General features: G+C 36.0%; 1 protein-coding gene across 2 annotated transcripts in view; it reads left to right on the plus strand.

Annotated features, from left to right (window-relative positions):
- Window positions 1-12,128, plus strand: part of LOC115222551 (putative oxidoreductase GLYR1) — a 64,422-nt gene that overhangs the window by 13,998 nt on the left and 38,296 nt on the right. Inside the window, exon 5 of one of the 2 annotated variants that reach the window (XM_029792815.2) lies at window positions 7,123-7,245. The exons of the other annotated variant lie outside the window; for it this stretch is intronic. Within the exon in view, the coding sequence (XP_029648675.1) occupies window positions 7,123-7,245 (123 nt within the window). The remainder of the gene's footprint in view (window positions 1-7,122; window positions 7,246-12,128) is intronic. 2 annotated transcript variants of the gene reach the window in all.

The following is a 12,128-nucleotide window of genomic DNA, read 5'->3' on the forward strand; positions in this document are numbered from 1 at the left end:
AATAGCCTGGAGTAGTCTTCTACTTGGTCAGCTCCTGTGAAACTGTTGTATGCATGGCTAGCAGATGTTAAACGATGATGATGAATTTGGTAGATTTAAACACAAATACGCTCGTCACTGTTGTGTGTGTCACAGGACAATATCTCCCTTTTATGACCATAATGTGATCATAACACACTCCGCTCATTGGCTCAAGGGATCCTGGGACATTGATGTTTCATATGTTGTTTAGACTTAAAAGTTGCAGCTGACAAGACACATCTTGAAACACCAGTGTCCCAGAATCCCTTGCACCTGTGAGTCAAGTGTGTTATGAACATATTGTGAAGAAAGGGATTGTCCTCTTATGATGCAGGTAACAGTGACTAGTGTAGCTACTTTCAAATCTGCTGGAATGCAATAATCACCATCATCATCATTTAACATCCATTTTCCATTCTGGCATGGGTGGAATGGTTTGACAGGAACTGCACAAGGTTCCAAAGTCTGTTTTGGCTTAGTTTCTGTAGCTGAATACTCTTCCTAACACCAACCACTTTTCAGTGAGTGTACTGGGTGCTTTTTACATGGCACCACCTTTTTTCATTTCTCAGTTGAATATTCTGAAGGGTTTTTTCATAGTTGTTTCAATGTCCCTTAACCCTTTCGTTACTATATTTCTGACCAAAATACACCCCTCATGAGTTTCAATTAAATTCTAAAATAATCATGAATTTAGGCTTGTTTCATTAAATAACTCTAACTTTTTTACTTATCAACATATTAATGTGATATTTGGAACATAATTAAAGAAAGGGTTCTTAATCAATTCTATTGCATAACTTTTGTCTCTAAGTGACTTTAATTACAGGTAAATCCAGGTAAATTGAGCAAAAGCTTAAAATATAAAAATTTTGTTTAAACATCACCATAGAAAATGAATCATCAGCTAATATTCAAATGGGTATGCAACAAAATTTTGATAAAGAAGAATTGTGCACATCACTAGATCATCAGTTGAATTTAATGCACAACAGGTGTACCATAAAGGTGGAATAAACTGAAATCCACCGCAAGTTTTACCGAACTAAAGAAAGCGGTCAAAAAATAATATACGGCCATGGTTATGGTATGGAAGTGATAAATTCCAGACCACATCGTTCCCTAACATTGAATAATGCTGACTAACATTATTTTCTCTGTATAAAAACTAAATCCACAGCAGTACCCAGTATTTACTTCACAAATTTTCCGAAATTTGATCCCCCATTTTGTGTTTTGTTTACATTCTGCGTAAATTTGTTTCCGCATTGATCGCTTCAAACAATAACTTCCAGACCACATTGTACCCTAAACCATGCTGACTAACATCAGTTTCCCTGTATAAAAACTAAATCCACGACAGTACCCAGTATTTACTTCACAAATTTTCCAAACTTTTGTGTTTGTTTACAATCTGCGTAAATTTGTTTCCGAAGTGATCGCTTCAAACTAGCATACTGAAAAAAATAAAAGTCTAACGGTTTCGCTTCCTAAGAAAAACTATAGATACACTATCTCCCCAGAAAAATTGCTAATAAAAACATTTTAAAGTTTTTTTACTTCATTCCGATGTTGCTGTCGCCATCGCTGCTTTCATTTTCGGATAAAAAAATATCATTCATTATTTTGTACACCACGTGCTTTAGTACCTATTTCATTCTTTTTCTCGATATCTCCCTATTTTCCGTTGAAAAAGCTTTAAATTCGGAATCAATGCTTGATAACATGAAACTCCTATCCCTTTTCAAAGTTGAAGAAAAATCAATGCCGAAAAAAATGTGGAAAAAAATCTCCCAAAATTCACTGAGTTGAGATATCACTTCAAGCAATGTCGGATACTATAACTTAACTATTTACAATGTGAAATCATATGTTTTAACGAATGTACCAACGAGATTTGGGTTCAAATTTACATTTAAATAACAATAGGTTCTCACGACCGGGTTGGTATTATGAACCAAAAAATTTTTCGGCCGGGTTAGTAATGAAAGGGTTAATAGCTGTAATGTTGCTGTTTTTGAAGGTATGGCACTAGCACTGGTAATTTTAGGGTTTGGGGGGATGAAAAAGGTTGATGGGGTTGAGTCTTTCATGGACATGCATTACCAAGGTGGTTTTAGGATATCAGTTGTGATGAGCGAGTCTAGAGTACAATAATGCACCATATATCTCTGTCCTTTATAAGGCTCAGCATCTTGAGATTGGCTTTCAGTCTTCCTGGACGTTATCAAAGAAGCTTGAGAGGCGGTTGGATGGAACCTACACTCGCCTCCTTATGAGAGCTCAAAATCTCTCGTAGAAGCATCATCCAACCAAAATGCAAATATATGGGAAACTACCACCTGTGTCATCTCTTGTGAAAGGTAGAAGAGTCCAGTTTGCTGGATATTGTTGTAGAGCTGAAAACGAGGCAATTTCTACTCTTCTCCTCTGGAAGCCATCTACTCGCAATGCCAGAGGGCGCACACTCTCCTACCCTGATGTAATCTCCAGGGATACAGGCATCCAGCAACAGGACCTCCGTAATGCTATGATGGACTGTGAAGTCTGGCATAGCATGGTAAATTCCATTGTCTCGACCACGGTCAAACAATGATGATGATGATGTCTTCCTGGGTCTCCCTCTTCCACAGTTTCTGTAACAATAAAATAGCTATTTACAAACCAATAAAGAAACTTCTGCATGATCATTCAATCTGCTAGAAATGTCAAAACCACCCTGAAATTACACCTTGCTGTGTTAAAAAAGAAGGGATACTTTGGATAATGTTGTTCTAAATAAAAGCTAGTTGATCATGGCTGGCATATCTTAGCTCATAAGGATGGCTTAAAGAAGGCTGATGTGGGTATGAACAACAACAGGTATACGTGACTATGATTGGCTGGATTATTCAGTTTTGTATGACAGTTTGAAACTGGCTATCAGTGGAAATGAGCATTTGTCAGTGGAGTACTCCTTTTTAAGTATAATGAAAGTTCCTAATAGTTGAATACCTTAAAAAAAAAACAATGTTACTTAGTATTTAGCACTTTTTGTTGTATATAACAATCCACTTACTATTTTTATCTGAAACCTTATAAAGGGCTGAAGCTTTTCCTACATCTATCCACTAATGTAGACTACATTGTAATGTATATAAATGTTTTTCATGTGTGTTGTAATAAGGTAGGTTAAATTTAAATCTCTGTTGGAAATTATTTATGGACATTATTTTGAAATAAAAGTTTTAAATGGAGTTTGTTCCTAAAGGAATATTTTTATTAAAAAAATTCTTATTAATAGATTATAAAGCAAAGGAGTTCATAGTTTATCTTGGAAATAGTTTGCATTTGGCATCAGTTCCATGTAAAAGACACTGGTGATGGTGCCACATAAAATGCACCCAATATATTCCGTAAAGTGGCTGGTGTTAAGGACATCCAGTCGTAAAAACCAAACCAAAACAGACTATGGAACCTGGTACAAACCCTAGTCTTGTCAGCTCCTGTCAAACCATCCAACCCATGCTGGTATGGAAAATAGATGTTAAATGGTGATGATGATTCTGCGGCTGCCACCAATTTACTTCAATGAGTGACAAAAATAGATATTTTATAGCATATGAATCAATCTTTCTAAATCAAATTAGGTATTAATTATCTGTTACTAGCTGACTCAGCGCTGTCAAAAATGATGGCCAATTGTAGTATTTTATATGTAAAAAGGATACAAAAAGGTGAAAAACAAAAATCAAACTGCTTCAACTCTGTGTGTGTATGTATAGATTTATATGTATGGGTAGCACAGTCTGTAGTGAATGCAGTTTTCTATACTCTGTCGCAGCCTGCTTCCTACCTTTTTAAGTCTGTCTGTTTATATGTTTGTATGTATGTGTAAATGCGTATGTGTCTGTAATTCTATTTTTCTATGTATCTTTCTAAATAAACATACACAAACATATACACTCAAATATATAAATATATTTTACACACACACACACACACACATTCACATTCCTTCCTTTTTCACTCACACACAGTTGAAGTGCTGTTTGATTTTTGTTTCACTGACTTTTCATCATCCTCCTTCCATCGGTGGATCACCCCTTCCTTTCTCATATATTTTGATGGAGAAATACACAAGAGTATTATTATAGTCGAAGATACACGACGCCTCTCTTTGCCACTTCCTCTCTCTCACTACTTCTCCTTCACTGAATTACTATTTTCTCTCCTCTCTCTTCACCATTGACTATTATTGTGTGATTTTGGACAAATGTGTGAAAATAAATAGAATAATTATTGAACAGCCTAAAAGTAAGATAATTTACCCTTTTGATATGAATCTTGAAATTGCCACTAGTTTTAATCAAACAAAACCTGTCATTTTAAAGTGTTTATTATCAATTTAAAATGTTACCTTTTAAGTGAGAATATTTTGTTAAACTATTTTCCAAAATATCATTTTTCTAATGAAGATAGAAAAGTTCATAATTCTTGATTATTTTCCAAATTGTAACCTATGGATCAACAGTTCTCAACCACGACTCACAGGGCTGCATGTGGCCCTCAAGCATCCTTCCAGCGGCCCCCTACAGTTTTCCACTATGAATATAATTTTCCTTCAATTTAATTGTTTTACTTTTTTTTTTGTTACTTCACACACACACCGGGGCCAGAAAAATCCAGGTTTTGGATCTACCCCAGATCCCATATATTAAAAAAGGTTGGGAACCACTGTTATAGATAGTATATTTCATTAGAAATATGATCACATGGAGATTATAAGTAATTATATGACTTACAATATCAGTTTTGGTTGTGTATGGATTTTCATGAGCTCTAGCACAAATCCTACCTTCAGGTTGAAGACATGAAACTTCAGATTATTCTGTCAAATGTAATGCTTATTTATTCACATTGTTTTGAATTAATCATGCATTAACTCATAGCTTTGAGATTTCAATGATGTGATTATTTATTTATAGAAAGTGAGAGGCCAGATCTAGTCAGTTTAAGCATAGAATGAGTAGAATATTTGGGATGGATATGGCTAGATAAAATGCTAAAGGGTTAAAACTGATTTTGGGGAAGGCCTGATTTCAGTAATGTCACTGGAGAAATTTGGAACTTAGAAAAGGAAATATAATGATTGAGATGGCATTGAGGATAAGCACTACAGTCACTCATCAAGCTGCTATAAAAGTTTTAGTCAGTGAGTTAGATGTAAGATTAAATTTATATATGGTAAACCAAGCTAGTTATCTGTTAATCCAGGTTTACTGTGTAAAGTTATATTGTTATGGTTTAGAGATTATTCCAGTTGTGAAATTCAAATGTAGGATACAGACTGTTAAAATTACTCGAAAACTTGACTAGAAATTGAATAATTATCTTCAGAAATGTAATTTATGAAATATAGACATTGCGATAAAGGATAATAGGTAGTAAGGGTGTCCTTGTTAGAGGCATATCAAGTAGAAAATGTGGACACAATGTATTTGACCTTGGAGAGATAAATGGTGATACTGCAACCCACATCAACAAAAACAAAAAGTTAATTTTGGAGAGATAGAAAACTCTTTTTCACCCTTTAGCATCATTTAAACTTAGCCATATCAGGCCAAAATAGTCTGTTTTATGTTCAAACCAGCCACATCTGGCCTCTTGCACCTACTCTAAAATATTATTCTAAAAATAAACAGGCGCAGGAGTGGCTGTGTGGTAAGTAGCTTGCTAACCAACCACATGGTTCCGGGTTCAGTCCCACTGCGTGGCATCTTGGGAAAGTGTCTTCTGCTATAGCCCCGGGCTGACCAATGCCTTGTGAGTGGATTTGGTAGACGGAACTGAAAGAAGCCTGTCGTATATATGTATATATATATATATATATATATGTATGTGTGCGTGTGTGTGTCTGTGTTTGTCCCCCTAGCATTGCTTGACAACCGATGCTGGTGTGTTTATGTCCCCGTCACTTAGTGGTTCGGCAAAAGAGACCGATAGAATAAGTACTGGGCTTACAAAGAATAAGTCCCGGGGTCGATTTGCTCGACTAAAGGCAGTGCTCCAGCATGGCCACAGTCAAATGACTGAAACAAGTAAAAGAGTAAGAGTAAGTAGCATCATCAAAACCTTGAAGCTACAAAATGACGTATAATTAACTTAAAACAATGAATATATGTTGATGAATTTGTGTTGCAAGATCCCTGATATGAGACCGTGTGTTGAAACAGATATTGTATTTTGGGATGGTCATATTTTTTCTCCCCTTTTTTATTCTTTTTTTTTTTTTGCCAAATAAACACACGCACTATATATTCGTTCACTTGTTTATTACTGTTCCTATTCTAACTCATGTCCATTGTCTAGAAATCTTTCATCACACATCTGTGACCTCTTCAGTGACACTTTCTGTCTTTGTGTACGCTCCTGCTCCACTTATGCCATTCATGAATATATAAGTGTTACACATGACAGTAATCTTAATGCTAAAGGTTTAAATCAATGTTCTCAGCCTGGGTCCATATAAGATTTTTGGGGCTTCACACAAGCAAAATAATAAATTGGGAATCCACAATAGTATTTTAAATGTCCCTGAAAATTTTTTGCTTTAGATGCGTTTTCTTTCTCTGACATTTTACATAGTTCACCCTACACAAGTTAATGTACGAAAAAACAAAATAGAAAGTTTGAAAGATGTTTCTATAAAACTAGTTTTTAAACATCAAATGGCTTTGAAGGTCCACCAGAATAAAATAGTAATCAAAGGGGTCCAGAGATGAAAAATGGTTGAGAACCCCTGGTTTAAATATTTAAACTGGAAAATGCTGTTAATTCCATAACTACAATCCAACTTCATATGTATGTGATGCTTAAAGGTGAATGAAAATTACTCTATACTTTTGAATGACAAAATATTGTATATGTAACAGAAATAATTGCATATTTGGAAATACGTAATATTACTGTGCATCAGAAATAATTGCCGACATAGTTTTATAAAATACATTTGTATTTTTTATAAAAACCTTAATTCCTGAGATAACACAGAATTTGTTATTGCTTAGTGTAATTTCTGTTTTGAATTCAGCTATGTTTTTCATCTTTTATTTATCCTAGGTACCAGTTAAAACATCTGATTTGCCTACGATAGATGAAGAACTGGCTCAGATATTCCCAAACAGGTCTTCTTCATCAGGACCACACAAAGATTATACTAGGGAGCCTTTATCTGGAAAAAAGGTAAAAATGGAAATACAAATTACAGTTATTGTCATCTGTTCTACTTCTTTTTAATGGTTTTTGCTAAAGTTTGAATTCAAAACAAAGTGTTCAGAACTTTGACTACACAATTTCTGTTTCACTGAAAGCTTACAAAGCAATTACATAATACTACTGAGTGTAGATATGGCCTTGCCTTAAGAAGTTTGCTTTGCATCCATTTGGTTCTGCAGCACACTGGACAGGGGTCTTCTACTATAGCCTTTGGCACCAGGAAAAACGGTATCATAAGTGGATAGATGGAAATTATATGAATGCCTGTAATGTGTGAATGTTGACATTAACTGTGTTTGCCAATTTAGTATTGTTCTTTGGTTTCCATTGTCTGCACATGAGAAAATGCAGTAGTTCCTTCTTAGGTAGAGTTTGCTAAACTAGAAAGAAACTATGTGGAAGATTTAAGTAAAAGACAACTGGCATAATAGTTCTGAGGTAAAAATTGATTACTGGTTTTCTTACTAATACATTTTTTTTTTCTTTCTCTAATTTCAACTTACACCCATTTATTTTGTCTTTTGCTAGGAAAAAGATCCAAACCTTCATAAATTAATGCATAAGTATTCAACAGTTTTACTATAATCACATTAAATGTATGAGAGGTGCAGCCATTGCAAAGTTGCTTGTTTAGTTCCAACAAAAAGTTGGAGCCACCCTCATCACCTGGCACTGTTGTTGCTTTTGATAAAATTGCCACCTTAATTTGGGACATTTAGTTTTCATACGAACCATCTAATTTATAAATGGTGATTTCTGTCTGTTATCAACTTAGTGCCTAAATCAGTGAACCAATATTCACGAAACTTTGCATACATGTTACATTAAGATCCAGTTCAATAATAGGTTAATTAGATTTCAATAAAAATCTATAATGTGCCCTCCCAGGGGTATTAGGAATCATCATCATTTAGTGTCCGCTTTCCATGCTAGCTTGGGTTGGACGGTTCAACTGGGGTCTGTGAAGCCAGAAGGCTGCATCAGGCCCAGTCTGATCTGGCAGTGTTTCTATGGCTGGATGCCCTTCCTAATGCCAACCACTCCATGAGTGTAGTGGGTGCTTTTTCGTGCCACCCGCACAGGTGCCAGACAGAGCTGGCAAACGGCCACAGACGGATGATGCTTTTTACGTGCCACCGGCAAAGGGGGCCAGGCGAAGCTGGCAACGACCACGATCGGATGGTGCTTTTTATGTGCCACCGGCACGGGGGCCAGGCAAGGCTGGCAATGGCCACGAACGGATGGTGCTTTTACGTCCCACCGGCACGGGGGCCAGGCGATGCTGGCAACGGCCACGAACGGATGGTGTTACGTGCCACTGGCACGGGGCCAGGCGAGGCTGGCAATGGCCACGAACGGATGTTGCCATTTACGTGCCACCAGCACGGAGGCCAGTCGAGGCGGCGCTGGCAACGGCCACGATCAGATTGTTCGCTTACTTGTCACCGGCACTGGTATCACAGCTGCAATTTCCATTGATGTTGATCGACTTCGATTTTGGTTCTGCTTTCTGATATCTGATTTGATTTGGTTTAATTTTGATTTTGATTTTTGATTTGTATATATTTTTGAATGTATAAATGGTGATTTCTGTCTGTCATCATCTTAGTGCCTAAATCAGTGAACCAATATTCACGAAACTTTGCATACATGTTACATTAAGATCCAGTTCAATAATAGGCTAATTAGATTTCAATAAAAATCTATAATGTGCCCTCCCAGGGGTATTAGGAATATTATATGATAAAAGGAGAAGATTGCAAAAAGTATTAGTTGGAGGGAAAGATAGCAGAGTGAGGGTAACTTTTATCAGTGGTGAGAACAGTGGTAACAATGGGATGTTAATGTTAATACAGCTGTCATATACACTTGACGTTGTATACATACTTATGTAAATACATAAATACAACACATGCAGAAAGGTAGGTGTGAGGAATACGTAGCTTTAAGGAGAGAGGGGGTAGGGGGCTTTTCCACTGTCCAATGCAAAGAAACACACACACACATACATATATACATAGATACATATGTCTACTATACACCATTTTAAATTCGTGCGTTTGTAAATTTGTGTCACGTCCTATAATTGTCTTGTCTCTCTGCTTTTGTAGGGTCTTCTCTGTTACTGTTACATATTGTGAGATTTTAAAATTTGGTATTATTGCAATAATTTTCCACGTTACATCCAATTTTGTTATGTATTTGTTCCTAACATCCAGTTGAATTATAGGCGAGGATCTCAATAAAAAATCTATAATGATTTAGGGAGCAGGGCTCTAGCACATGTTTACAAATCAGCTATCATAAGTGGCAACACCAAATGCACAAACTATTTGTCAATGTATTTGTAAATCTATTTATCTAATTCAGATGCATATTCTTTTACATAACCACTACGCCACATGCCCGTGGGCATGTGTCGTAGTGGTTAAGAGCACGGGCTACTAACCCCAAGATTCCGAGTTCAATTCCAAACGGTGACCCGAACAACAATAATAATAATAATAATATCGAAAAATACCTTAGGAATGAGAACCCAGGTTCAAAATTTCCTCAAGATACCTGAAGAAGGCTGGAGGGTATATCAGCCGAAATGTTGTCTTAACAACAAACAAGATGAGGGCAAATATCCGTCGAATGTAAATAGTGTACATAATTCCTCATCTCTTAAATATAGAACAAGATGCACATTTGTTTGTTAAAATAATATTGGGACATTCTTTATTCACCCACTAATCAAATTGATAGTTTGTAATACCTATTTTTAGTTATAAACTATTACCATAGACAATGGGTTGGGCATAAAGATGGGAACTAAACAGGAAACTGCGAGGACATGAAACAGTGTAATGGTAAATGGGAACAACCCCCACTTTCCTGAGTCAACTCATTTTACTCAGATGCATATTTGTTTATTAAAATAATATAGGGACATTCATTATTCAGCCACTAATCGTATTAGTAGTTTGTAATACCTATTTTTAGCAATAAACTATTACCACAAAAGTTAATAAAATATTTAATGGCTTAATTACATCTAACTGGTTCAAAAATTTATATATTGACATAGGACTGGGGTTAGGAATGGGTGCAGAACTAAAACGGGAACTTAACTGGGAACGGGATAGGACATGAAACAGTGTAATGGGAATAGGAACTGGAAATAATCCCCTGCTTTTCTGGGTATTACCGGGTAATTCAGCTAGTATGTATGTATGTATATATATATGTGCATGTGTGTATCTCATGTTTTGAGTTCTAATTTTCCTGTTTGTAAAATATACCTATGCATGTGTGTGTGTGTGTGTGTATAAATATGTATATATAGGTACAGATAAATACCGACATATGCAAGCATGGTTGTGTGGTAAAAAGTTTGCTTGCCAACCACATGGTTCCCGGTTCAGTCCCACTGTATGGCACTTTGGGTAAATGTCTTGAACTATTGCCCTGGGCTGGCCAAAGTCTTGTGAATTGATCTGGTAGGCAGAAACTGAAATAAACCTGTCATACATATGGTGTGTGTGTCTGCGTTTTTGTTTGTCCCCCATCATTGTTTTACAACTGATGTTGGTTTAAGTCCCTGTAACTTAGCAGTTTGGCAAAAAAGAACTGATATAATAAGTACAAGGCTTTAAAAAATAAATATTAGAGTTGATTCATTATGCCTATATAATTAACACACACACTTGTTCAATTCCACTCTCTTTATTATTATTATTATTATTCAGTTGGTTAAATATCCAACTAATTTATTTTGTTTTTGAAAGCTCCTTCGTTACTTCTTGCAACCTTTTCAGTGACTATTTACTTAGTCCGTTATAGAGGTTGTGTTTGCCTGTTTGAGATTTGTTGTGTGTGTGTGTGTGTGCCAGCATGCACATATGCTTGTGTACATATTTATTCTGCATATTCGTGTGTGTGTGTGTGTGCATGCTTGTCTTTACGTATGTATGTATGTGTGTGTACCTCTGCTTCCTTTGAGTGTGTGTGTGTGTATGTGTTTGAGTGTCTATACGTATGAGTTTGTGTGAGTATACACGTGTGCTTGTTGTGTATGTATGTGTGGAATGTGTATATATATATATATATATATATATATATGGTCGTGTGTTTCTGCCTTGTGTGTGCTTGTCTGTCTGTATTGCCTATGTACATACCTATCTATCTATTTATCTATCTACCTACTTAAGTAAGTAGGTAGATAGATAGATAGATAATTACGTACGTAGGTTCATACATAATACCCTCATAAGGAAACAGAAACACATGATCATATATACATACACGCATATAGGCACACTTGCAACACACAACAGGCACATACTCACACAAGTTCATACTTATAGACGTGCTCAAACATGTACACTAATAATAGAGAAAAGGAGTGGAATCGGACCAGCATGTGTGTTAACTATATTGGCATAATGACTCTCCCTAGTCAACAAAATTTGTTTTAACACACAAATTCACATTAAGAATCTTTTAGACCAGATACAAGACTGTATGAGAGTTGATTTATTCAACAAACCCCTTCAAAGCAGTGCCCCAGCATTGCTGCAGTCCAGTGACTGAAACAAGTAAAAAAAAAAGATGTGTGTATGTGCATATATGTTGTACAGTAAATTTGCCAAAGGAATGAAAAATCCATTTCTTGAGAGAGGACTGTGTCTGAAATGTTGGATTTTCCCACTCATGGCAAGTTTATTGTGCTATTTTTATCAATTTTACCACCCAATATATCTTGCCAATGCAAGACATCTGCCTCATTGAATTCTGTTTGATCATTCATCCATACATACATACTCATTCCATGCTGGCATAGGTTAGAACACTTGGCTGGAACTGGT

Source organism: Octopus sinensis, linkage group LG20 (genome assembly GCF_006345805.1).
Source record: "Octopus sinensis linkage group LG20, ASM634580v1, whole genome shotgun sequence".
Taxonomy (NCBI): Eukaryota; Metazoa; Mollusca; class Cephalopoda; order Octopoda; family Octopodidae; genus Octopus; species Octopus sinensis.